General features: G+C 39.1%; 1 protein-coding gene across 4 annotated transcripts in view; it reads left to right on the top strand.

Annotated features, from left to right (window-relative positions):
* The window catches only part of ZFYVE28 (zinc finger FYVE-type containing 28), a 151,588-nt gene extending 124,851 nt beyond the window's left edge, over positions 1 to 26,737 (top strand). For 2 of the 4 annotated variants that reach the window (XM_031048432.2, XM_031048431.2), the window contains 5 exons: positions 11,045 to 11,196; positions 11,949 to 12,065; positions 12,877 to 12,981; positions 23,379 to 23,482; positions 24,431 to 26,737. In XM_031048432.2, the coding sequence (XP_030904292.2) occupies positions 11,045 to 11,196; positions 11,949 to 12,065; positions 12,877 to 12,981; positions 23,379 to 23,482; positions 24,431 to 24,562 (610 nt within the window). In that variant the 3' untranslated portion in view covers positions 24,563 to 26,737. Of the gene's footprint in view, positions 1 to 11,041; positions 11,197 to 11,948; positions 12,066 to 12,876; positions 12,982 to 23,378; positions 23,483 to 24,430 lie in introns of all 4 variants that reach the window. The other 2 variants (XM_013128909.3, XM_005148528.3) reach the window with 2 other exon arrangements.
* The last annotated feature ends 686 nt before the right edge of the window (positions 26,738 to 27,423 follow it).

Genomic DNA, 27,423 nt, shown 5'->3' with positions numbered 1-27,423 from the left:
ATGATTCTATGTGGGCAGAGCCCAAGATCTTTGGCTTGCTGGATGTAGTTGGAGGTTATAGATTATTTTGTTACATATTTTGAGTATATCCCTGTTAACACACATGTGAAAAAAGGCAGGGAAGGTTATCTTAGTATATAGATAAGATTAAATGTTTAGTACCTGCTTCAGAGATAGAGTGTGTTTTGCAGGAGACTGAAGCCACCTTGCCAGTCAGTTCATAGAACCATAGAATAGCCCAGGTTGGAAGGGACCTCAGAAGATCATCAGGGCCAACCTGTCCTGGGAAAGGGAGCCTAGATGAGATTTTTCTAGCATCTTGTCCACTCGCACTTTGAAGACCACCAGTGATGGGGTCTCTACCACATACCTGGCAAGGTTGTTCTAGTGATGGATTGTTCTTAGTTTAAAATATTCCTTTTCTATGTTGAGGTGAAACCTCTCCCACTGCAACTTGTCCTCTCCTTGTATCAAGAGAACCTCTGTCTTCTTGGTAGCCACTCTTTACATAATAGAACACTGATGAGGTTCTTCTGGGGGGGTATGTGGTGTGTGGAAACCAACTCCTTCAGTCTCTTCTTGAAGGGTTAAGTCCCTCCTTTGGACCCTGTCCAGTTTGTGTCTGTCTTGAGTTCTGGAGACCAGAACTGAACACAGTAGTGCTCCAGGTGTGGCCTGCAGGGCTTGGTAGAGGGGTAGTGCTTGGTAGACTGCAGATGCAGCCCAGGATCCAGTTTGCCTTCGTTGCTGCAGTTGCACTGACTCCTGCTCAGCTTGTTGTCTACCAGGACCCACAGGCCCCTTTCAGCAAGGGTGGGGCCAACTGATGATCCTGGGGATCCCTGACTTGTGACAGGCTGCCAGCCTGAGTAAAAAGACATTGATCAGCACTCTCTTGAGTGTGACCTGTAAGCTGGTTTCTTGCCCATCTCACAGACCAAGCAAACTGCTTATGGGTGGACAGTTTTGTACAAAACACAGATTTTATATTGTGCTTTTCCATCAGTAGAACTCAGTGCCTCACAGGCGATGCAAGAAGGAAAAATAACTTGTTCATTTGCCAGGACTCTGAATTATACTAGGATACAGTTCTTTCATCTCATGGTCCCAAGATCAAAGCTAAAGCACAAATTACATGTCCACAAGTTTTAATAAAGAGGTTACAACTACTCTGGGGATCTTGTAGAGAATAGTGTGGAGGCCAACAAATGCAGTAACAATGTGTTTTAATTGCTGTGTCACAGTCTACCTAATCAGCTGTGTTTCCAGATCTGCTGTTCTGCAGTTAACCTGGTCAGATTATAGTTGTTTAAGCTATGCAAAATGACAGATTAATTTTGCATTAATGTTTGGTGCTGTCATTTTTGTTTTGATCAATTAATTCCTGTAGATTTTCTTTCCCTTCTTTTCTGTAGAGCTCTTCTTTCTAGAAAGACTGCTTAGAACCAGAATGCTGGTGGTGATGGCTTTACAAGTACTGTGATCTCAGTGAGAACAGCTTGGGGGAAAAGGGATTTATACCTTGAGCATATCAGAATTACTTCCATTACAGATGCCATTCCTGCCTAATGATTTTGAACTGCAGACTGTCTGTGTATGTTCTAGGCACTGACTCTGTGCTGATTTGTACGGCGCTGTCACTCAAGCAGTGTGAGGGCACTATTAACACAGTCATAAACAGGCTGCTATGCACAATCTTCTTGCTTTGCTGCAAAACCCCTTGCCCTAGCAACCAGCTGAGCAGTACCAGCAAAACAAAAAAGTCAGTGTTGATGAGGTCTATCAGCTTTTGCTTATGACTTTAGTTAACGAGACATATGTGACTGAAGCAGATGTCTGGTTTTTCATCGCCAGGACTCTTCTTGATGTGTTTCATGCCTATCTTTTTCACTCTCCTGTAAGACAAAAAAAAAGTCAAATCTCCAAATGGTGCAGCATTTTCTGAGCTAGAGTATTCCCTTTTAGGAAGTTCTACAAGGTACTTTTTGCTATATTATATGCATATCTGTCTTCTCTAACGAGTAATTGATGCAGATTTTATTTTCTCAAGGAATAACACAGGCAGTTTGTGTGAACTGCTTGTTAACAAGTGCTTCTTACAGTGGGAAGGTGAAAATTCAGTTGTGTAAAAGCAAGTGAAATAGGGCAGGATTTTAAGCTGACTAGCATCAGTGGCAGAGGTAATAAGTCTGTTCTAGTAACAGTAGTATACATCCACAAATTTGCATATCATCTGGCTGGAGACTGAGACAAAGTGATCATAATGGGTTCGTGTTCTTGCTTCTACATAGCTCACTTGTAATTTTCGTTTTTAGTAATTTGTCCACATTTATAACAGTGTTCATTTCAATGATGTGTAAAAATCTGGTGCTGAATGTCACTTAGTGTTCCCTGTGGTACTAATAGAACAAAAATTACTGGCTTTCAGAAATTAGATTTTATTTTACAGATTTCTTTTTTGCCAAAAAAACCCTTAGAATAGCATGTTTGGGAGTTTTGAGATTATGTATAATTAACTACAATCACTATACTAACTGCACTTTTTGCAGAGCTTTTGTCAATGCCTAAAATGAATATGTATTGTAAAATCCCAATTATATCGGAGGAAAAAGAGAGGATTTCCTCATACATTGAAGCAGCAATTGAAGGTGAAAAATAGAGAAAGCTTTATTTTCTAATAAAAATTTTAAGGGTCCACCTAATACTTCAATTAGCTTTCCTCAGCTTTGACTCCCAAGGCTGGATACCAGATTCCTGTGGGGTCCTCCTAGACCCTAGGATGCTTTAATGCTTCAGATGGTTGTTCTGTATTACTTTGTGAGGGAACTGATGGATGCAATATGCGAACATTGTGCTAAGTTTCCCCATGCCTCAGAGTTCCTTTTGCTGGAAAACGTTTTTCACTGCTGTTTCTCCATCTCCGTTTCTGCCACACACAGGAGTTGTAACTCAAGAGCATCTGTTGGAATTGGATGCACAATTAATTCACTTTTTACTATGCCATACAGAATATTTGCTTGCATATCACAGAGGACATTGCTGAAGAGCTCTATGAAATCACTCTATGCCCTTGGAATTATTTGTATCCAGCATTAGTTATCCAGGTCTGTTCCTGTGTCAAGTTCTGGCTAAGGTGTAAAAGCTGGGACTGATGCTTTTCTTTATCTGTATCAGATAGCAGGGCTGATGTTACATACCCATCCTTCATAAGTGCTATACTCTTTCAATTTTTCACTTTCAGTTTTTCCAGCTCAGGCGTAATTTTTTTGAAGTTCAAATATTTCTGTGCTTTAATCTTATTATTTGCCCTTTTGCAGTGGGAATGAACATTTGAGAGCTTTAAATGAATGTTTGATTACAGGGAAGCATTAGGGGGATAAATGTCATGGTGGAATTGAGAAAATATTAGCAGAACCTAAGAAATATTCTAACATTTTTTCTGTTCTGTTTTGTCTTGAATTTTACAGTAACTTTATCTTCCCGTTTTATTCCTGTTTGGTTTAGATTTTCAAAGAAATGGTAAATGTAGTAGCTTGCAAGTATCTGACATTTAAATTTGATGGTTTGAAAGGAGCCTTGTTGATTACTAGTGTTTTTGTCATTTGTTCATAAGGACTCTTATAGAAGTTTTACTTATGACTGAAAAAGCTGTTTGGGAGAGAGCAAAGTTAATGTTGATAAATCCTGCATCGCCAATGCTGTTTATTTTAATTCCCATTTGAAATAACAGCATCTTTGCCTTCTTTGTAAAACTCAAGCCAGAGTGGTAATGAGTTTGAATAAGCCAGTTTTCTATGTAGAGTTTCTTATGGTGGATCTCTTTTGCAAGATGCTGCTTTAACTGTGTCTTTGTACTTCTCTTACCCAAACCCTGTAATTTGCCTTTTGCCATTGCTCATGTATGCAGTCTTTGTCTTTCCCCAGCTATTGCATCTGATCCTTTACATAGCCTTTGGAGTAGTTGGTTGTTCTTTTTTGCAAATTGGAACCCAGAATTGACTACAGCCTTGTGAACTGTAAGACTACTAGCTTAGGAAAGACAGGTTGACAGGTTAGCACTGGGATTTCCAGTTAACAGCCTACACAAATAACAGTGGGATGAATGTATCAGTTATTGAAGTAGCTTTAGAAATTCTGTTTTTTTGAGAAGTCCAACATGCAAAGTACAGTGCTGTGCTCTGCAGTTTGAGGTTTGAAAAGCTGAGGAAGGATTCAAGATGATGTCTTCCAATGGAGTGGACAGCTGCAGAAGCTGCCAGGGTACGGAGCAGAAGTTGTTGCCGTTGATTTCAAATTCAGTAGTTTTCAAAGCTCAGGATTTTTTTCTGATTGAAGGTATCATTTAGGACACATGGCTAGTCTTACTAGCCAAATTCCTCATGTTAATCAGCCAACCTCAGATTGCCCATCTCCACTGGCCCAAAAGAAGGGAGCTTCTGCAAATCCATATGGTGTATGAAAAATAACTCCCCCTACTGAGGAATTCAACAGGTTGACAGCAGGTGAGGATTTCAAGCTCATGTTCTAGCATGGGTACTAATAATACTGTAATCCAGTCAAAGCCACTTCTTTCGGTGGTGCCTAGGTAGATTGTTCCTGGTAGAGGGATTTGTATGTAGTTGTATTATTTGTTTCTTGAGACAAAGCTGAAGCCTTGGGAATGCTTCCAGGGTTGGTTGGTGGTTGGGTATTTTTCTCTCTCATTAGCCTTTTCTTTTAAAATAGGGAGAAAATATCTAAAGGATTGTATTTTAAAGCCCACTTGACTTAATAAAATATTAGAGTTCGAAAGACAAGAAATAAAGTTCTAAATTAAAGCTTTTTTTTTTTTAGTCTGCTTTAAATGCAGCTTCTGGGGTCATTCCTTCAAATATAGTCCTTAGCATAATAACTGTGTGCTGTTACCCTTATAATAAGACATGTTCTGGATTGTTCTAAATTTGAGTGTGTGGCCACCCCCTTCATTTGAAATAATCGTAAGAAGCCATTATTCTCATAGTTTTCCTCCCAGCCACATCAGAACTAGTACATGTTAGTAACCAAAGGGGGTTAACCTGCTTTTCATTGTGTTTCTTGTTAGAGTATCGAAAAAGAAACACCAGAGGTACTGCAAAAAGCAGGATGAGAAGTAGTTTGTTGTTCAGCTTTTTTTCTTCCTTACTGACATGGGGTTACATTTCTCTTACCCAAACCCCTGTAATTTTCCTCTTGCCACTGCTCATGCATGCAGTCTTTGTCTTTCCCCAGCTATTGCATCTGATCCTTTGCATGGCCTTTGAAGTAGTTTTGTTCTTTTTTGCAAATTGGAACCCAGAATTGACTACAGCCTTGTGAACTGTAAGACTAATAGCTTAGGAAAGACAGGTTGACAGGTTAGCACTGGGATTTCCAGTTACAGCCTGCATGAGTAACAGTGGGTTGCATGTATCAGTTACTAAGGTAGCTTTAGAAATTCTGGGCAGACAATAACATAGATTTGCTTGAAAAAGCTTTGGGTTTGCTTTATTTGTTATTTACTTTAAAGTATGAAAAAAATCCAAATGGGGGAAAAAAACCTTAAATACCACATATTGAATAAAAAATGTTATTGAACACTGAGCATAAGTTGGTCATTGTGCTAAATTCTTTATGAACAGAGATGGAAGCTATGGGAGTTCATGATTTATGTTTTTTGAGAAATACTGTAAGAACTAGAATATTCCAAATATACACACATGTATATAGGGAAGTTCATGTATGAGGTATAGCCATGCATGTATTTATCTTTATCTTTGTTGGTCAAAATGTGTGACATTTTAAGTAATGGATGTGAGAAATACATTAAGGCCAACTAGTGCAAATGAACTGATGTCACTGAAGTCCAAGGAACTGCACTGGTTTATAATTTGTGGGCAGTCTCTCATCAACTTTTTAATGAGGTACATTGATATTTAAGACTTGGACAACTCTCCATTTGTAAGAACTTTGAGCAGGTTTATAATTGCAGTGGTGTTCTATGGAAGTAGGAAGGTGTGAAAGCAAAAAAAAACCTATTGCAGTTTTCACATTTCGCTATTGTCCAAGGGCTCTCACCAGATACTGTATAGCATACACGAAATTTTCCTGAAGAGCAGCTTTGTCTCAAAATGTATCCTTCTAGTTTTGCAAAATGGGTAAACCTCTGCATCAGAATAGTACCATTTTCAATACATGGGGTTTCAATTCACTATGAAGTGGATTTACAAGCTTTGAATTCACACAACAGCAGGAAGGTGTTAACTGTTTGGTTGCAAATAGTTGTGTTTTACTTATGCATATGCTTGTGTAGTTTGAAGATTTCCAGGGCAAGTAAATAGCAATCACTGATGTCACAGGTACTTGTATATAACAAGTGGTGTAAGGATAGTCACTGAATTATGTGTTAACACTTTCCTAATAAATATTTGTAGTATCATTCATACAGTTTCTAAGTGTTGGCTCTTAGACTTGGTTGGGATGATTTTGCCTTGTTGGAACTTGGGCTTTCTCAGTTTAAAATTATCACTTCTAAAATCTGTACCTGATAATTAGTTGCAGTCAAAGACCTTTCCTGAAATCAGAGACTTACAGACTGGTCTTACATTCCTTTTAAGTTTGGTGAGAAAATCGCATCATATACAGTGGAATAGGTATGTTGGGTTTTTCTCCTTTGCAAGTAGTGACTCTCTATTGATTTTGATCTAAGATTTCTAAAGGCAAAGGAACAAAACAAAACCACTTTTTGAAAAGTTTTTTATTACTCTTTTGGAAACATTATTTCTTTGTGTTCATTCAATACAGTGAGCTTTTAAATTCTTTTTATCTGCCACTGCTTTGTATTTAATGCATGCTTACGATACTCTGAGGATTTGTTTGTGAGTAATGAGAAATTCTTTCAGACTCTCTCATGCATTCTGCATTCAGTTCAGAGCAAATTTCAGGTTTAATGAACCAAATGCTTCTAGACAATTTTGGAAAGAAATATTTGAGTGGTCACAGATTCCTATGTCATTAAGTATTTTTGAGTACAAGTGTAAAATATTTATATTTAGACCAACTTTGAATCAACTGATCTTGGTTGGTTCGTTTTGACTTTGCTGCTTTTATTGATTTTGAATGAGTGTCAATGACCAACACATACAGCACCAAGCCTATGTTATCATGCATTTTCCCCTAAAGTGACTGGCCACTTCTGAAAATGTCAGTAATAACCTTCTTGTTCCTGTTTTCTGTTGGTATGGATACTACTGCTTAACGTGGATCACAACTATCCTTTGGAACTTAAAAGCTGTAAAGCAGATTGGTTTCACAAGTGAAAGATGGTATTGTGTACATGGTATTGGCTTTTGTTTGCCTGTACATATTTGACTAAATTTCAGAGTCAAGCCAGGCAAGGATCTAGAGATACATCTTTAAAGCGTTGAAAGAGTCTTGCTATTCTTCTATTCTGACAAATGGAGAATAATTTTAAAGTTTCTAGATAGATGCTGGCTGAGTTAGGTAAAAAGCTAATTCATTGTAACTGCCAAAGGGTATCTGTTCCTTCAGACTTACTGTTGGAATGAAACTTTGACGTAACTTGTTTTTGATATTCACCTTCAGATGTGTTAACTTTGCAATGTTTAGAAAAATACATGGTAAGCATTTTTTATGTGATAAACATTTGACAATGTTCATGCTTGTTTGGTATTATCTCATCTTAACCTAATTCCTTGGGTAACGCAGAAGTTTAGAGAATGCGGACTTATCTCTAGTTAGTTACTAAGGCTGTTTGTATTCTGCAGTGATACTTGATTCTGCAGATATAGGTAGTGAAACATTCCAGATATGAGTGTAATCTGACATTAGTGAAATGCTTCCTATACATCTCATATCAGCTGAGAATTTTGAACCAAATTATGCATGTTAGATAAGCAAAATAGGAGAGTATTCCTTATAGAACTAAAAAAATAACTTGTTTGAAAGAGTAACTTGGAGAAAAGGTAAGCTGAACTCTGTAGATCAAAACTTGGGTTTGTTTTCTATAATACCAGTTTCAAATCACAAGAATATTTAATATTTGTACAGATTCAGTCACTGCTGTTTGGGATGCCCTGATATAAGAAAAGCTGTCTCTTTTGCTGCTTATTTGAAACAATTGCAAAGTTTCTGTTCTTACAGTGTTTCTGATTGCCTCTACAATAATTTTCTGGCTGCATTCTTTAACATTAAAGACGTATTTTAAAGTAAAAAAACAGATGGTCATTACTCATTCTTTGAGAGTAATTTTTGTCTAAATCTGACTTGGTCCTGTTGGTAAAGACAGAGTACTTGATTCCAGCTCTGTAGTGGTTCTTAGGTTCAGTTTTAAATCATTTTGGAGTGTTCGCTTCTCTCTTTGCAGTGGCATAAGTGATGCTGAATACAAAATATCCTCTTTTTTGAATCTCTTGTATATGGACATTACTTATGACTGCACATATGTCTCTTGTAAATGTGAGTGTGCCTACTTGCTGACCTTCCATCCCACAGTGCTGAAGCAATGTATATGTGCTCTGTTTTAGGGATTTTTAGATCAAAAAGTTCCATTCAGTCATGTTGTGTGACACGAGCAGTCCCAATGACACACCACAAAATCTAATGCAGAAACCTCTGGAACAGGAGTAGATAAAAACACATTCTTTGGAGGCAGTAGGAAGTAGGTAAAACTCATTCCTTCCAATTGGAGGAGGCTTGGAAGGGCAACCACTATTATTAAAAATGCTCAGAGCTTAGAGCTGTGGAATGAGCCTTTCTCCTCTTCTGCAGAACAGAAAAGGACTAAGTAGTTTAGATACTTAAGCGCTCTTCACAGCTCTCTGCCCACTTAACACCTTACTTTGAAATATTTCTTCAACTGTGATTTGGGGGAAAGAGTCATCTTTGAATCAGTGCCCCAGCTTTCCCCTGCACTAAGTTTTTTGCTTGTGGGGAGTTTCAAAGAGACCATTCTGCTGGGGATGTAGAATTAGAGACACAGACTGCATTTGTCTCTGCTGTGAGGTCCATGCTTGCTTTGGAGAGCAGTTTGTAGTGCAAATGTGTATATCATTGTAATATCAATTATTTTAAATACAAGGGGTAAAAAAGTAAGCCTTACTTGGCTGTGTTGCGAGCAAGCTTTTTTATTTGCATATGTGAGCATTTGGGTGAATAGGCAATCATCTGACTACATACCATCACAAATCAGGAATTCCTTCCTGGCTCTTAGTACCTTCCATTTTACTCCTTCATAAGCCATGTTCTTACATGACCTTTTCATTGTCTTGAACACAGATCTTTCTCCACAGACAGGCTTACTATTATATATCCCCTATGGAAAAGCAAAGGAAAAATTGAAAGAGAGAATTCTCATGCAGTTCTCAGTACCTTTAATAAATCTCATCAGTCATGGTGCTGAAGGAACTGTAAACAGAGCTAGCATCTTTTTACAAGGTTTTGCTTTTGTTGTTAGCAATAGATAACATTAACAAAATGAGTCGCTTGCAGACCTGTGTCTCTGAAAGAATTGGAAGCCAGTTAATGTACTTACGCTGCACATCTTCCATTGATATTTCTATTAATAACTAATCTCCAGTATTTATTTCTTTTCAGTTCTGTTTTTACTAGTGCTTTTAAGATTGTATGGTCTAGTCATTCCCCTTTTACATTTGAAAGGATTATCTGCATAGACTACATATTGAATTCCAAAACTGTAGCCCATAAATAAGTACAGATGTTACCTGTGTGTTTTATCCTTCAGTAACTGTTCATGTATGCTGCCGTAGAGATGGGATCTGCAAGGTACTGAATGTTTTGGCACCTAATAAGAGCAGATTGAACTCGGAATGTGTTAGAAACTATTTCCTTCATTATGCACACTATTTAGTCAGTCTGTAACTTATTTTTAACATAGTTGTTGTCTGCATAGTAAACTGGAGCCTGGAGTTTTGGCCAGCCCAAGTGCAATTATAAGTATTTTATTTTTGTAATTATTAGTAAGATTCATTTTTTCCAGTATGTGGGAAAATGGTTTAGTGTTCCTCAGTTTCTGACTACAGTAGAGTGAAAAGGCATACCTCCTTTGGTCAACAGTGAATCCCTTAGGGCTTCAGTGTAATTCCATCCTGTGCTTTACTCCCACTTAAGGGGTTTTCTATCAGCAAAATGCTACTTTTTCCTAAGTTAACTAAAAATAACTAACTAACTAAATAAAAATAATCTTGATTTACAGAGGATTTAGATAATTCCTGATATTTGAAGTAACTGGATTCCTACCAAAGCTTCCCTGGGGTCTTGGGTTCTTTCAGGCTTTCTCTCCAAAAAAGGTGGAGGAGGAACAAGAGGTGGAAATTGCTGGTAACTGTGCATTTGGTTTTTAAAAGAAAATTTAAGGCTGTAGGAGACATTTGGCGACACGTTTTCATCTCTTCGGAGCAGATGAGCCACTCTTTTACAACAGTTTGACATTTCAATAATTTCTTCAGTTAGGTATATAAGGAGACTAATCTACCTCTCTACTGTGTCTATTATGTTTTATCACTGTTCTTCCCATATTTCTTTATGTAAGGCTATATTTAGATTCTATTCTCACTCTTTCAAGGTAACATAATTCAGAAATCCTTTTTTTCAAATTAGCTTCCACACTAATAAATTTCGAAGTTGACTTCCCAACTGGCCTTCGCATTTTTAGGTCATTTCTCCCCTTTCAGGTTTTTGGTGGAGTTATGGTCTGAGGGCTGAGCTTTTAGAAGTTAACGTGAAGAATGGTGCAGCACTTTGTGATTGCTAAGGAAAATGCAATAAAATACAGACAAGTGATTTTCTACTTGAAAGTTTTTTTGCAGCTATGCCACAGAGTGAAAATCAAACCTGATGCTGATCAGTTGCATGTTGATTAACTTCAACAAGAATTTACAGCAATTAGTTCCAGTTTGCTATAGAGCCTTCCCTGAGTCATAAACCCCTTAGGATTTGCTGAACATCCTGAACAACTGCGCCAAGATTTACATTACTTTTCTTCACTTCTTTTTTTTTCCTCTGACAGCAGTTTAATGACAAGTTCTTGTTCATCTGATGACATCGATCAGGAAGAAATCCAGCTCGCTTTGCAGGCTGCTAAAATTGCCACACGAGAAAAGATCAGATCCAGATTTCATGGCAGTAATGATCTTATTCACCGCCTTTTTGTCTGTATCTCAGGTATGAGAGTTGCCTTTTGTTCTGAATCATAGAATCATAGAATAGTCAGGGTTGGAAGGGACCTTAAGATCATCAAGTTCCAATCCCCCAGGGACACCTCACACTAAACCATATCACCCAAGGCTTCATCCAACCTGGCCTTGAACACTGCCAGGGATGGAGCATTTGCTACCTCCCTGGGCAACCCATTCCAGTGCCTCAGCACCCTTACAGTAAATATAAAAGCTATTAATCTTTCTTTTTTTTTGGCTGCATGTAAAGTTATGATAGAATACACTAGAGATGACCTTGCAGGAAAATTGGTTTAGGGCCTTACGTGCAAACTGGTCTAGAAGGACCTGTTGACTGATGGGAACTTGCAGAATCAAGATGCAGATATCTTAAACCTGTAGTGATAAAGAGTTAGGGCGTGCAACAGGTTTGACTTTAAAGTGCTTTCTTTTTCTTGGTGATGCCCTATGTGTTCAAGGGAAGAATTTGATGTAGTGGTTGTATTTTGATGCAAAAAGAATCAGGATTTCCTAGCAAAATACAAAGAAGATACGTATCAAATTAGCATGAATGCCAGAATGTAACTTTGCCTTTGGGAAAAATTAGTTTAAATGTTTAATTTTTATTCATAACATGAGTAAATTCTCCCTTCAAAAATAAATAGAAGGCCATTACTGATAGCTGCAGGCAAATCTAAATACTTTTCTTAAGGCTGGTGTAAGAGTCTAGTAATGGTTTATCTGTTTTCTCAAATTCCTAAGGTGTTGCTGACCAGCTGCAGACAAACTATGCTAGTGATCTGAGAAGTATCTTAAAGACCTTGTTTGAAGTTATGGCTACCAAACCTGAAACGGAAGACAAGGAAAAGCATAAGAAAGGTAAAGACATATAAACATTTGTTTTCTGCAGTGAATTTTTGGTTTAAGTTAGCAGACAAACCTCTGATCCAATCCAACTCTGCAACTGGATAATGCACAACATGAATTACAGTCCTCTATCATTTGTGGTTGAAACTGCCACATTTTTATGGTAGCAGGATGCCATGATGTAAAAAGAAACTGGAGATTTTTATTGACAGGAAAAAATAGGGTTAGATAGAATTGTTCAAGAGAGCATCAAAGAGCTCCTGAACATTCAAATGAGAGTAATAAAAACCCCGGAGCTGTAAAAAATTATCACTAGGAAATATATGTTAGTCAATAGTACTTGCTTGGACCAATTTCTAATGGATGGACTATTACATTAAAATTAAAGGTGTTGACAAAAGTAAACAAAATGACAGCATAAATAAAAGTCAGGGATTCTTGTCGTTCATCGGGGGTTGAAGTTTCTCTTTGGGATATGCATGTGTGTGATTCACGTAGGAAATCTCTAGTTGGTTCTCATAATATATTCTTTATAAGGGATCCAAGTTAAGAATTGGGAAATAAAATACAGGATGCAGCAAAACTGCTAGAATTAAGAGGACTGCATGTCCTGTAATAACAGCATCTTTCATTTCTGTTGTCATTCCAAAGAAAAGTAGCAGAGACTTTTATATCACTCTCTGTCAGTGTAAAAAAAAAAAGCAAGATGTCTAAGAAGGTGCATATAGATGCTACTATAATCTAATCCAGATGTCCTAACATGAATGCTCTGAGTGCAAATTGGAAGAAGAAGAATTCAAGTACTTCTTGGTTTGTTTTGCAGTTAATCAGGGTTTAAGAAGTGCAGCATTGGAAGATTGTGCTTTATGTCAAGAAAGTATTTCATCCTCAGAACTTGCAGCAAAAGCCAGAGATGGGGATTTTGAAGGTACTTTCTTTTTTTCTGTGAAATAAAATGAGGCAAGTGATGTATGTACATATATATAAAAAAATCATTAAAATGAGAAGAAAACTCTTTCAATGTTTGGCTCTGGAAAGTGACTATAAAATGTTGTCATGGTATGGTTTAGAGACAAAGTCAAATGATGAACTCAAGCATGTTTGTTTCCAGTTTTTTCGAACAGCCTCATGAAGCTCATCTACAAACTGTCATATCCACTATGAATTCCTTTGTATCAGTAGAGGAAAGTTCTGTATAGAAGAGGCTTTAATACAGTATATGGTATAACATCTGACAAGTTTGAGGTCTGTGTAAGATGCAAAGCCTTAAGAAAGGTCCTCTCAGGCAAATCTAAAGAGATCTTTCTATCATTTGCTATATGTGGAATATTTTTTTCCCATGGTAGAAGTACATCTCATATTTCCTTCACTTTGTGTTTGATTGAAATATTTTGGCTACTGTTTTCATATTCTTCACTATATTACTTCAATGAAAAAGTTAGTTTTAGGTAAGTTAGCTGAGGTTACTCCAGTCTCGCCGAATACATGTTAAAAGTGAAGTGCATATGTAAGTCTCGGAGTTTTGATTGAGATTCAAGCAATTCTGAGAGCTTAAAGGTTTTGTTTCTCTGGTTTTTAATCTGAGCTGTTGCAGGAGCGCTTTAGAGTCAGTTATGGATTATAGCCCTGATATGGTAAATGTATAAAAAAAAGGGGATTAAAATGTATTGGAGTGCTTGCAGCCAAAGAATAAGAAAAAAGGAAGTAGATGTATGAGATGGAGCAAACAAAAAAGCAATCAGCTTGGATCTTCAGGGCTAAGTGGTGGTTTCAGCACACCAGGAGTCCAATTATCAGAGCTGTGGTATCTCTGTGGTCAAGTGTGAAATACAAGAAAACCATCAACTGTGAAACTGTATCTGAGCTTCCCAGAAATTCAAGTGTGCAGTAATTTCCCTGTGCTTTAAAACTTTGATCTACTGTTGTCTGTTTGTCCACAAACAGTATTTTTCTTCCAGTGAGAGGTTTTGAGTGCAGGATAACTGAGAGCTGAGTGGTAAGCTGTCTCTGCCTGTAAGCAGGGGATGGGAGGGTGACCCACAGAAATGCTGGTTCATGTCGTTTGTAATAAAGATCAGAAATCATGGGGGCAGGGGAAGCTCTTCAAGATTAGGTTTTAGAGTAATGCTACATAACTTATTCTGTGCTTATATAAACCCCATGGTTTGCTTGCTCACCCTTTTTCTGAAGCTGCAGGCTAAAGGATCTCTAATCTGTTTTGAACAGCAGGGCTAATTCATGTATAATGCAGTGTAGAAACATCCTCTCTTCTGGAAGAAGATGATTTGGTGGCAGATAAAGAGCTATTCAGTAGTCTTTTTAATTGATTTTTCCATTGTGTCATAATTCAGAATGTCACAGAAGGTACAGTAAAGAACAAATCTTTAAGCAAATCCTTACCATGTATAGGCTGTATTGGAAAAGAGCGCAGGAGATTAATAATTCTCTACCATTTCAGTTCATATGCTTTTGTTTTGGATCGATGCCTGATGCTGTCAGTGAATTTGACTTGCAGAACTTGAAAGCAAGGTGTTCTGAACTGCAGGATGCTGAATAACTTCTCACAGTGGATGTGCATTTTGTCAAGGCAGTCTTCACTTCCCTGACATCTTATTCAGCTCTTCATGGCATCTGCTGTTGGCACGGGGAAGGTTTTATGTTTGGAGAAGCATAGCCTATGGCTTAGGATGTTGTCTATTGAAATAGAGTACAACAGTCTGGGTGCTTAGGTGGTGTTATGGCCACACAGGAGTGTGGTAAGAGGCAGTCTTTCGAGTTACAAGGGTCCCTGCAGTGCACAGACAGTGTGTATCAGTTATGACCCTAAGCAAATGGTAAAACCCAGCCTTCAGTATTAATAGCATATGCAGGTAACTACAGCAAAACCAGCCCCCTGCCTGCAGGTGTTTCATGTATGCCTGCGTGATAGAAAGCAGAGCCTCGTGGCATAACCAAGTCCCTTTTGAATAAGTAGACATGGATGCCAGAACAAGCTTGTCTGCCTTGGCACAATGTTTTCCCATGCTGTAACACAGCCTCTAAACAAAGCCATTTAGCCAGCGTGCCTGCAGGTCATCTGCTTTTGATATCCGTGCCTGATCACTGGAAAGTCTGAATCAATCTTGCAGGCTTTCACTAGGGGTCTTACTTGGCTTGTGTGTAAGTAGTTATGCTGTAACTACCTCCTTGGACAAATCAGTACAGCTCTTCTGACCATGTAAACTGGCTAGTGGAGTAAGACTACACTAGTAAGACTCTTACTTGGCTTTAAAATTTGGTGATGGGCAGAAATTTTCTGTATCGCAGAGGGTGCTGGGGACCATAGAGATGAGCTCCACCCTCCAAACCAAAACAAACCGTAGAAGGTCTACAAAAAGGGGTGTCTGAAGGGGGTCAGTTTGAATTTGTGAAATCTATAAAAACACCCAGTCTGTCCACTCACCCACAGTACATTCCAGGCCCCTGTCCCTTCAGGTCACAAGTTGTCACTGCTGGCAGCACAGTACAGACTTTTCCTGCCGAGATATGCAGTGAAAGCTAATGGCTTTGCTGTCCCTAAGGCAGCCAGTATGAGGTATAAACTTACAGCAGTATTTTGACCTCAACAGCCATGTGTCTTTTCCTCCTTATATCACCTTCCTAATTACCTCATTTTGCTGGTAACTGTGGAAGCAAAAGCCCATGATACTGGCGGATGTTTGGATGCAGGTGGAAGATGTCTGGTGGTTGAAGCAACTTTTGCTGCATGAGCATTGTGCCCTATTTCTTGTAGCAAGCCTGATAGCTTTGTCCTTCAGACCAAATCTGGGCACAGGCCAGTATGGGAGTCTGCAGTTATCACCCTAAATTGAGTCATCTCAAATTCTTGAGTGTTGCACCAAAATTAATTATATCATTTTTGGTACGTCATTTCTAGACTTCACATCACTCAATGATTTCAACTGTCAGTAAAACCAGTTTAAAGCAAATAAACATATCAGTAGCTTCTCTGTTCTGCCATCGTGGTAGAACAGGAGCATGTATCAAACTGAGAAAGTCCAACAAGCAACCTGCCAGGAAAGCATTTGCCAGTTATCAAATAAATATCTCTTACCAAAAGTGCTGAATGTTTAGACTGTGTACAATAAATGGTAATTAAAAAAGGCAAGCCCAGCAACCTGAAAAAATAAATGGTTTTGAGATTCTACTGAAGGTTCCAGCCTATATTCGGATTATGAAGATGAATCACTTGGTTTTGTCAGATTTCTCAATTTATATTGTACACAAAACCCACCAGCTGGTCTGCTTTGTAAAACCAATATGAATGTTTACTATGAGACAGCTCACATGGGCAAGGGTGTAAGAGTTAAATCTTGTGACCTTCTGAAGGTTGAAATACAATAAACTACAGATAAATTGGCATTCCAAACAAAAGTATTTTTGAGCCTGTGATGTATGTGTTCATCTGTGCTGTCCTAGTGCTCTAGGACTTTTTTGAGGAGGCATATTTATTTGTCCTTCTGCCATTTAGGTGCTTGGTATCATGTCTCTAACCCCAGCACAAAACTTGCTTTGTATTTGCCAACAGGTTCCTATATATATGCACAGATATGCACACACACTGAGTAGCTTTTTTTTTTGGTCTTGATAAGGGGTTTTATGTATTCATTTCTTCATCAGTTTGTAAATGTGATCAAGCCTAAGTCCCTGCTCCCCATATTTGAGAACATTATGTTTTATCTTTGTGAGCTTGATGATTTTTAATAGTGAAATTTAGCAAACTGGGGGTTTGACCGTACATGTGGTTTAGGGTAATTTACTGCTCAGGAAGATTCATCTGTTGCGATTGAGAGAAGCTGAATGTTTTTAATGGTCAATATCATGATGGGCTAAGAAAGTGATTTACATTTCTTGTCTAAGAATAAGCATCACAAGATTTTCTCAAAGGAAAACAGAAAGCATTATGAAGCTGTTGGTGCTCTATGAAAATACTTGCTGTAGCATCTTGGCTCTCTCTGCAACCATACATTCATCTTCACTCCTTATCCCTCTAGCATCCGTACAGAACTGCTTTGCTTGCTACCACCTAGTCATAACTCCAGCTATAATGGATTTGCTGTGGCTGCCAGTACAAATATCTGTTTGTGCCAAATGGTGTTAGAATCTGTTTGTGCCAAGTGGTGTTAGGATCTGTTTGCTGTGCAACAGCGTGCTCTTTCTTCTTGATCCCTTTCCACGTCGTAATATTCCAGCCCACCCATTTTAGTCTAGCCACAAGTCCTCTCTGCTCTCCAGTCAGCAGCACAAGCATAATTCTGTAATTTATATTCACAAGGCTCGAGCTCTTGTTGCAGTAAGAAGTCACAGGGTCAAAAAATCCCACCCATGCTACTGTATGTGCAGAATCTAATCACGGTGACTCTAGAATTAGCTGTTCAACTCTAGTGGCATACTTCAGGGTTTTTTTCCTCCCCTATATGCCAATGGCTAATCTATTATTTATAATGATGACCAGCAGAACCTCCTCAATGAAAGAAGTTAAACTGTTGCACAGTTCAATGGCCAAACCTATTCTGTCCACATCAGTTTTTACTCTTTTCTTATCCAGCAGCTCTGCTCACTGTGAGAGAGAATAATCTAGCATCCAGTTTTCTATATTGAGGCGATGTTTTACAATCAACCAGACATATTGACTCGTGCATGTAAACTTATCAAATTTTGATCACAATTCAGGTTGTATTGCATTAATTTGATCTGACTTACTTTTTACGAACTTTCTCTAGAGTACTGTACATTTACTTTAAAGCATGGGTTTATTCAGCTCCACAATGTCATAACTGGGATTTTGATCAGGTTTGTATTAGTCTGTCCTGAAAATACATATATTGACTGTTCTTCTGGTGTATAGAAGTAGGCCTACATTATCAACTTGCTTCTAGTTTATATTGGTTTGTAGCTCTTAACAGAGAAAGACCCCTAGTAATGTTTGTATGGAAGATCCAAGTCTCCAATCCATCTGATTTGAAGTAAAGATTTGAACCATATCCCAGTGGAAGTCAGTGTTTTCTATCTCAGTTGTTCCATTTTACATCAATAATTATTTTGGCCAAAGAATGAGCTGCTCATCATGTACTTGTACAGAACTGACACAGGACATTGCCGTTCAAGGTTGTGTTGAATTAGAGCAGATACTTGAGCTCAAGTCTGCAGAGCTCCATGCTAAGAAAGCTGTCTGGTACAAGCTATACTTGAAGCTATTAAGTCTGTGCCTGTTTTCTTCCTCACCCTTGAAATTTTCATCAAACAATATTTTTGAAGCAGAAAATTTATTTCTATTGAAAAACTTGAAGCCAGCTGTACTCAACGGTGAATCTACTGTGCAGGGGTAGATTACTTTGCTACAATTGCCTCCCAGAAATCTTATATGAAAGTCAGAGATTAACCAGAATGACATGTAGAAAATCGTGTGATAAGGGACAAAAAGGTTCATCTTACTGTAGCAGTTGAAGTGAGAGGTAAAGTCACATCACCTGAGCTCTCTACTTCCTATACTTAAAACTGTGAGAATTCCTGCTTTCATCAGAAGAGCTCCAGCAAGCCCATCTGACCTTTTCTGCAGCTGTGAGGGTAATGTGCTTTGACGGCTGTGGCAGTGGAAGTTCCACAGGCTGCTGAGCAGCCCTCTTCAGGTTAGTTTGGTAAAAACATAATCAGGGTTATGATGGAAGCGCACTAAAGCCTAATGCACATCGATGCAGGAGGAGCTATCTGCATTAGGAATATTTGATCAAAACAAAAGATGCAGGAAGGGTCTTTTCTGTCAGTTGTCTGGTGACAATGCACAAGCTAAGGGTTTTATAACTGCTCTTCATCAGTGGTGTGCATGTCTTCTGATTTGTTTTGTACCAGAGTCTAGATTTGCTACATTAAACTTTCTGCAAGCTCCAACAACTGTGGGGATTGTTTCCTCCTCACCTGAGTTTGTTTCTCAGCACCACTGAGTGAACTTAAGCTTTCTGGTTTAATGTTGTTTCAGTCAACACTATTGAGGGACCTGAGTCCAAGCTCTCTTCCTCTCGTGTTCTGGGACACTGAGATTTCTCCTTGTTTTTTATAGGATTAGATGAAACAGCAATAGGTCTGTTGCACATGCTTAAGCAACATTAAGTCACATGTGCTTTTTAACAGTTTACAGTGTCTTGTGATTTTTTAAATCATGATGATGTGTGTTTTAAGGCTCCAGCATCTTGGATTTATGTGAGATTTTTAACTTTTTAAAGAGAACTTTTTCAGCTAATGAGGTTGCATAGATGTGTAAAGGTGAATTGTAAAAACTATAGCATAAATCTAATAAAAAAGACCATAAAATTCCATGCTTTACGAGAGATCATAATGCCAGGCTTTTTTAATAGTTAGGAGTTGGGAATACTGTTTCTCCTTTTAAAATGTGTTTTTTTAGTCTTTGCCCTATTTAATTTCATCTTGTGCCTTTTCCTTTCTCAAAACTTGTCTCTCATTCATTTAAATACTTGTTTCTTTTCCTTTCTCTGGCTTTTTTTTGCCTGTACATGCTTTTAATGTTTCTTCCTAAAATTTATTTCTGCAGTCTTTCTGTCTGTTAATCCCTTCCCTCCCTCCCTCCTCCTCTTTGATGTTTGTGCAATGGTCTTCATCCTTTTCCCAGCAGACTTCTCTTAACTCACATTGCATGATAAAGCAGTGGGCCAGTTAGCCCACAAACAAGGTTTTCCCTCTATTCTTTGTACAAATCCCTGAAGCACAGGCAGATAGTGCTGTAGAGACTGAATGTTTCCATTTGCTGCTGCATGCAGAGCTAATGGAGCAGCATAGCCCAGAGAAGGACTATAACATAAAAGCCTACGGGTGCAATGCTGCTGCCCTGCTTCCAGCATGTCTTCAGGCTCATGCTAAGGGTTTAATCTGTAACTCACTCTGCTCCTTGTATTGAAGCTTTATCCCCTCATGAGACTGCTCTTCAGAGAGTATTTCAAAAACCTGTTCTATAAAAAGCCTGATGACTCAATCATTAATATATGTTAAGTCAGAAGGGCTGCTCCTAAGGTTGAGTGAGGCCTGTGAGGGGGACCAAAGGGTGGGATTCTGTTGCCACTGGGGCTCACACTGGCTCAGAGACTGAGTCATTCAGGCTTCATCCTTCTTGCCACTGTGAGCACACTGGCTTCAGCCAGGATTGTGTTTAACTTCCAAGTGCATACTCTCAAATTGAAGTCTGTTTGTATTCAGTGTAAGGACATTTTCAGTCATGACTGGATGCAAAGGCATAGGGCTAATGGCCCAAAGTTTCTTATTTTGAATGTTATTTCAAGGCTGCACTGCTGTATGATTTTTGGGCAAGACATTTCTCTCCTGATTTCTCCCGACACGCTTAGTGACTGTAGCTGGGTGATGAGGAGCAAAGCAATTAACGTTTGTACAGCGTTTTGAATGTTAAAAGCTGTTATATAACCAAGTGTTACTATTTGGGGGTGTGCTGCAGTGCAGCAGATCTTGGTAACAGCAATTGGAATGCTAGGAGGGCACTAAACCCCAGAACCAGCAGGGTATGGGGCTGGTCATGTAACCCTGTCAAAGGGCCTTTTGTTGTTGACTCACTGTCTGGGTTAACACATGCCCTTTAGCTCACTCCACTGATGTATTAATTTAGTGAATCAGCCGACATGACACCGGTGTGGAGGTGGAAAGAGGCCCTTTAATGTGGGAGAACATTCAGTAGAGAGGGTTATACTGGTTTTATACATCAAGTACCACTAAGTTGTGGTTTTTTAAAAATGCAGTTATAAATACAGTTTGCTGATTAATTCATCTGGCAGTCAAGTAATTCTGCAACCATGAGCTATGAACTGGGTACTGTAGGATTATTATCAGTTTATAAGGTTGTTATTTATCAAAATAACTTTGCTGTTTCTCACGGGGGGTGCAGGTTTTATTTAGCACTGGAGATAGACCCATGCAAGGTCAATTAAACAAATAATTTTTTCAATGCAGCACTTCAAGGGCAATAACAGAAGAAAAAATAAAGCAAAACCCAAATGGTAAATACCTGAGTAGAAAAATGTTTTCTGATGAGCTCCAGAGTCTTTGTGATGGAGTTTTGTTAGCTTATGATGTGTCTGTACTAGGATCTAAGAGAAGGAGCGATTAAGGTACTGGCTGCTGCAGAAGTTGCACTTCATATTGGCGTGTTGCAGGGCCTGTGTTTTTTGTCTTTTTTACGAATATTAAAATCAGGAACCTAGGTACAGGTGAACATGGTAGCCCACTTGATAATGCAGTTGGTAAAGCATCGGTAGCAAAGTAATCATCTTACCAAACCTGCTTCTATCAGCTCTGCGTTCATCTGGGATGGAAACCTGATAGCATAGAGTTTGAGTAACTTTCTGATTTTTGCTGTCTTTAAAATTAGTGGGTATCAATGGGATAGTTAAATCCCTGAAAAACATGATCATAGCTAAGTAGTCTAACTGCACGTTTTAAACATGAATATCATTATTGGCTCAGTGTGTTTAGATTATACGTGATAACCCAAGGAGCTTCCTGGATGGAGAACATGGAGATGCTTCAAGGCCATCAGATTTGCCATGGTTTTAGATCAGATTCCTGTGAATCAGGAAAGCTTTCAAAATCAGCATCCTAAACTAGTATTAGGAATAAGTTTCACTTCCTATGTACTGGCTAGTGAGTTTACAGAGAAGGACAAGACCTGGAAAGGAAAACATCTTGGTTTCTTTGCTCTTTATGCTTTGACTTAATGTGGCAGTCCTGCTCCTCCCTGCTGCTGAAGGGAGCCTGCGTTTGAAGTAGGAATTTGTAGCCTTGTGTCCCCACAAAACCTTTTCTCATGAACTGCTCCCAGGGATGAGGTAAAAGCTGCTCTGTGCAATCTCTGGGCCTTTTTTCACCACACCGGTTATCTCTTTGCACACAGACTTTGGTTTTGGTTGCTGTCCCTACAGTTGTGATCTTTATCAGACCAGTTTGTTTATTAAGTGAAAGACTGCTTCTTTGAACTACTTCAGTTTCCAAAATAGTTCAGAGGAGCCTGTAAAAGCTGAGTCAAGATTCAGAGTTCTGTTTGTTTTTATTAATCTGCTTTTTGAACATTTTCTGCATCGAATGCTAGCTCCTTCTTACTTTTAATTTGGCAAACATTGCAGTATGACAAACACATGAAAACTGCTCGTGGTTATGTTTGAACAATGTAGTGGATTTTTCATTTAATTATCTTCTCTCTGCCTGTAGCTGTAGTCCTGTTGACCTTTGCATTAACTGCACCATATATTTTGTTGCTTGATAATATGCTCCCTGAGGCAGAGATTTTGCTTGTCAGGTTTATAAATCAGCAATTGCATGGGTTGCATACTGTAAATAACACTCAGAAGATGCATATAGGGAACTTGAGTAAATAACATCCAGCAGTTGTGTTTGCTGTGTCCTTGGATTGCTCTTAGATAAAACTTGCTTTGCCCTTCATTAGATTTTTAACAACTTAGTTAAGCAATCGACTACGTCATTTCTTCTCTTGTAATTTGAGATGCTCTGAGGTCATGTCAGCCTGTCCCTAGCAGAAGCATCTCAACAGAAGTGAGCCTAATACCTTCTGCTTTGCCAAAACCAAATCATTTCCCTGCTTGGCTTTAATGAGAGTTTAGAGAGCTCACAGGAGAAATAGACAACTGAAACATGTTGTTTGGGATAATGGTCAAATTCTTTCTCTGCTAAGTCTTGTACACTTGATTTCGTGGTTTTTCTATAGTTACTGGTGGCTTCCAGTAAGAGTCCTAATAGTTCAGCAGACAGTAATCAGGCTTCGACTTCATTATCTGTGGGGTTGCTTGCATAATTGCAGAGAAGCAGTCAGCCTTTCTTGTGTAGGGATGGCTGAAGAGACTGGGAATGATCTCAGCTCTAAGCTCATTTTGATGCATTGGGTGCATTGACAAAAACACCTGTGATCCAGCTCTGTTTTAATAGTTTCTTGTCTTCATACTTCATTTTGCTTATCTCCTTTTCCCTGCCACTTTCATTTGAATAGAATATACTTCATTTTGACTGCAAAGCTGCTGTGTTCTGTTTCAGTGCTTGCTGTGCTTGGCCCAGAGGTGAGAGCCTGGCAGAAAAGAGGGAGTTGAGCCCTCCTGGGTATCCTGATCTCACCCAGCTGTTCACAAAGCACCTTGAGAAGCTCAAATGAAAGCAGCTGCTGTTACATTTTATTCTCCTTAGTCCCTTGAGGATTTGGTAATTGCAAGTTTGGTTTTATTCCCTTTTGATTTATGTTCCCTTTTGCTGCTGTGTTTTTGACAGATCCTCCTGACTGGGTTCCAGATGAAGTCTGCAGCTACTGCACTGCGTGCAAGGCTCCTTTCACAGTCATTCGCAGGAAGCACCACTGTCGGAGCTGTGGCAAGGTAATGACTCAGTCAAACAAGTGAGAAAGTCTGCCAAAGATAACAGCAAATTAATGTGTACAACAAAACTCGGCTGCACAGCAGAATGGGTGCACTTCCATAGCGTTCTCCAGTCACAAGTGGTTTCATATGTCTTGACTGTCAACTGCTCGGGTTATGTTTAGGAAGTAGGGAGGAGGTTTTGACTTCTATACAGCAATAAGCACTTCTCTGCTAAAAATCAGAACTCCCTGTTGAGACCCTGGAACAAACACCCCAAATCCAAAGGCACTCTGAGCTACTGCTGTAAGCTTTCATGAGCCACAGCAGCCTCCACTGTGAGGGGTGGTACACAGCTCAGCTGCACGGATGGTGTGTCCCTTTGCTTTCTTCCTAAGCCTTTGCAGGCTGACTGCGGTGTGTAGAGCTGCTGCTTTGTGAGTTTGTGGGGGAGGAAGAGGGAGTGAGGAATTAAAAAGCAGTCATGTGCCTCAGGAAGCCAGAGACCTGCAGTCCTGTTCCGCTTGCTGGCTCCCGCACAGCTTAAAAATGAAGAGGGTGGAGAAGCTGTTTTTGTTAACTTTGGAGTGGGCTTGGAGGAGCAGGAACCCTGGAGATTACACACACATCACAAATATTCTCCTAGTCTTTCTTTAAAACCAAGGGAGAGAGATGCTTCTTTTCATCTGTGGTGGAGCTGCCTTCCTCCGTGACCTGCAGAGCCAGACAGGCCTGCCTTGGCTAATGGCAGTGCTTGGGTACCTGTGTCAGAGAGGCTCAGCACAGTCAGGTTAATTGGCTATTGGGCTATGAATTGTCTGCAGAGGGCTTTCATCTGCTGTGCTGAGGAGGGTGGTGTTGCCAGTACACAAAAGTCCAGCAGCATCTTCTCTGCCCTTTCTTGAAATCCATTTTGTCCCATCCAGCCCTTACAAGGAACTAAAGTGAAATCTCCCTTTTGTTTTTCAGATCTTCTGTTCCCGCTGTTCCTCCCACTCTGCTCCATTACCTCGTTATGGTCAGATGAAGCCTGTCCGTGTTTGCACTCACTGTTACGTGTTCCATGTCACTCCTTTCTATAGTGACAAAGCTGGTATCTGATGTATTAAACCACTGGTGTGTCATGGGGTCTTACACGGACTGATATATTTGACCTAAGCCAAGTATTAACTTTAAAGAGGGATCCCGTGAGGGCATGTAGGCTTTGACATCCATTATTATAAATTTTGTACAGACAGTTTTTATTGCATTTTACTAAGCTGCTAAAGGGAAGTATGAAGCGACTGTAGCTCTAAGGCTAAAGTACAGTCTTCCATGAATTTATAACATTGATGTTACGATGCCATATGCAGAACAAATGCACTGTGTGGAAGGAAATAGGGCTCCAAGAATCGAACAAGCATTGCTGCTTACCTTACACGCTAGGAACAGAGTAGCCAGTTAACCAGTCCATCCCAGCAAATCAGTCCCAAAGCTCCGACACTTCTGTGCTCACCAGAATACCAGCATGGCTGTGGATGTCAGCGCTCTCCCTCCTGCTGCGGTTTAACTTTCCCATTACTAGATTTTTGCTACCTATGCTAGAATTAAAGGAAAACAATTTCAAATCCATATTCTATACTTAAAAGGCAAAATCTTCTGTGAATCACATAGGAAGCACTGAAGGTCCTGAAGCAGTATATGTCTGTTGCCTTTCATGTACTGAGCAGAGCAATAACTCCAAGTCGTCTTCTAAAGTTCAGTTTTACAACTTCCAGTTCCATATTTTGGGCTTTTGGAAGTATTTGTAATCTGCATAAAATATACTAAATCCCATGAATAAAAGCCTGACAGAGAGCTTTGGTTTCTATATCAGTATTTCAAACTTAACAGACTTCAGTTACCAAATATTCAGGTTACCAAATATTAAAATACGTATTTTTGAAAGAGTTTAGCAGCAAAATTCAGTAGATGTGACAAATAATTTCTCCTGTATTGCTTTTTTTAAATGGTTCTTAAAAGGCAAATATGTAGTGATAGATTCAAAAGGTCTTACAGAGCAGTCAGCCAGAGAAGGGTACTTCTTGTCCACATTTGGCAGAGTAACTGTGTAAAATACTGCATACTGTTACTTCACTCATGCTAACAGCTCGGAAGACGCTTGTATTTATTTGAAACACCAGGGATTAGTTTTCATCTCCACTTGAAGGGGAAAGAAATAAGACTCATGGATTCGTGCTATGATCTTGCACAAACAGTTTGCAGTAAGAGCACCCTGAGCACTGAGGTTTCAAAGGCGTTTGGACATGCTTTGAGTTAGCCACATGAAAAGCGAGACAGTGTGTGCTGTGGTTACAGAGGAAATGAGATCAAGAGCTCTTTGCTGTATCCCCTTTCCTGACTCACAGTGGTACACACTGTTTCAAAGCGATAAATACAAAAAAGGACGAGGACGTTGTTGGCAGTATCGTGCTTGAGAGGGGCTGTCATTCAAAATCATAAAGCAAAACTGGCCAGTGTTGATTTTTTCTTTGTTAATTTATTTTTTGGGGGATATTCCCTTTGTTAAGTGGTTTATTATTCAGTGTTAATGAGCCATATAAGGGTACAACAGTTTGGCACTACTGTCGTTTTGAACCAGATAAAACAGCTTCACTTAGTTTATGTGTAATGCACAAGCCTTATGATGCTGTTTGTAGACAATGTCAGCTACGATGTGTTATCCTCACCTTAGTTATCTTTTTATTATTTCCCTGAAATCCTTCCCATGGATTCCTCGAATTGGAGTGTCAGCATTCACCAGAGTTTGGAAAGGTGTGGAGTTGGGTGATTGGTGGGAGGTGGGTCATGTGGTGCAAGCAATGATACTTATTCAGGCTTAAATCTCAGGCTTCACATTGCAATGATTATTGCAGGTTTATTTTTAGAGAAAAATAAAGAAAAAAATAAACAACAAATTTAATGCTTCTTTTATAGGATAAAAAAATACAACAAACTTCAATTGTGAAATAAATATGCACAAAAAGTTGCTTCTGTGAAAAAAGAAAATCTTATTTAATGGACTAAATATTTATTCAAGCTTGTTTTTATTTTGTAAATGCTGTAATTCAGAATCATTTCCATAAATATGATATTTAAAGATCTCAGACACTATAGTTTCTTATGTAAATACAGACTCCTATTTCTCTTACTGAAAAGCACAACGACTATATCAATACTAATATACATTTGCCTTGAGGAAGGCTTTCATCTTGTAATCTCTTCAGATAATTAAAGTGTCAGGACTTTCTACTTCCACGTGCTGGGTTGCTCTTTCATTTCGGGGTCTGTCTACATGGAGTGACAGCTGCCATCCTGTCAGACAAGCTGGCCTTGAGTCCTTCTCACTTTGCAAACTAATATGAAAGAAATGAGTTTGGATTTGAAAATGGAAGTCACCCATATAGCACAGGGGTGGTAAATCAGAGCTGGAGCACTAGCCCGTCATTTACTGCCTCGTGCTATCTGTTGCCACTGGCTGGAAATGTCCCTTCCCAAAATCCCTTGTGTCAGTGGCCACTTCGCATTGAGGCATATTTGATCTGCCCCTGTGGCATCTGCATAATCTTTTCTGTGGGGAATACAAATCTGCAGTTAAAACAGCTGCACAGTTATTCTTACGAAGCATAAATGCCCAGTGCTGAGTTTTTCTGCTCCGTGTGTGAGATACAACTGTTGCAGGTTTTATGATTAACTTTTATTTCCTTGAGGACTTAATGCATGGCTTTGGGATGCCATTTCACGGAAGAAAAACCATATTACAGCTCTGAGAGGTTAGAGTTTTGGTGGTGCAACAACAGGAAAATTCTATGGGAAGCCTGCACGCATGTTTGAAGTTGCATTTGAATTAATATACATAATGTTTATGGGAAATAGTGCTGCCTTAAGGTGTGCATAAATAAATGAATGGTAGGAATTTATCCTAAAGGGACTTTTTATATTAA

This window comes from Melopsittacus undulatus, chromosome 7, assembly GCF_012275295.1.
Source record: "Melopsittacus undulatus isolate bMelUnd1 chromosome 7, bMelUnd1.mat.Z, whole genome shotgun sequence".
Classification (NCBI taxonomy): domain Eukaryota; kingdom Metazoa; phylum Chordata; class Aves; order Psittaciformes; family Psittaculidae; genus Melopsittacus; species Melopsittacus undulatus.
This window is presented reverse-complemented; position numbering and strand designations above follow the sequence as displayed.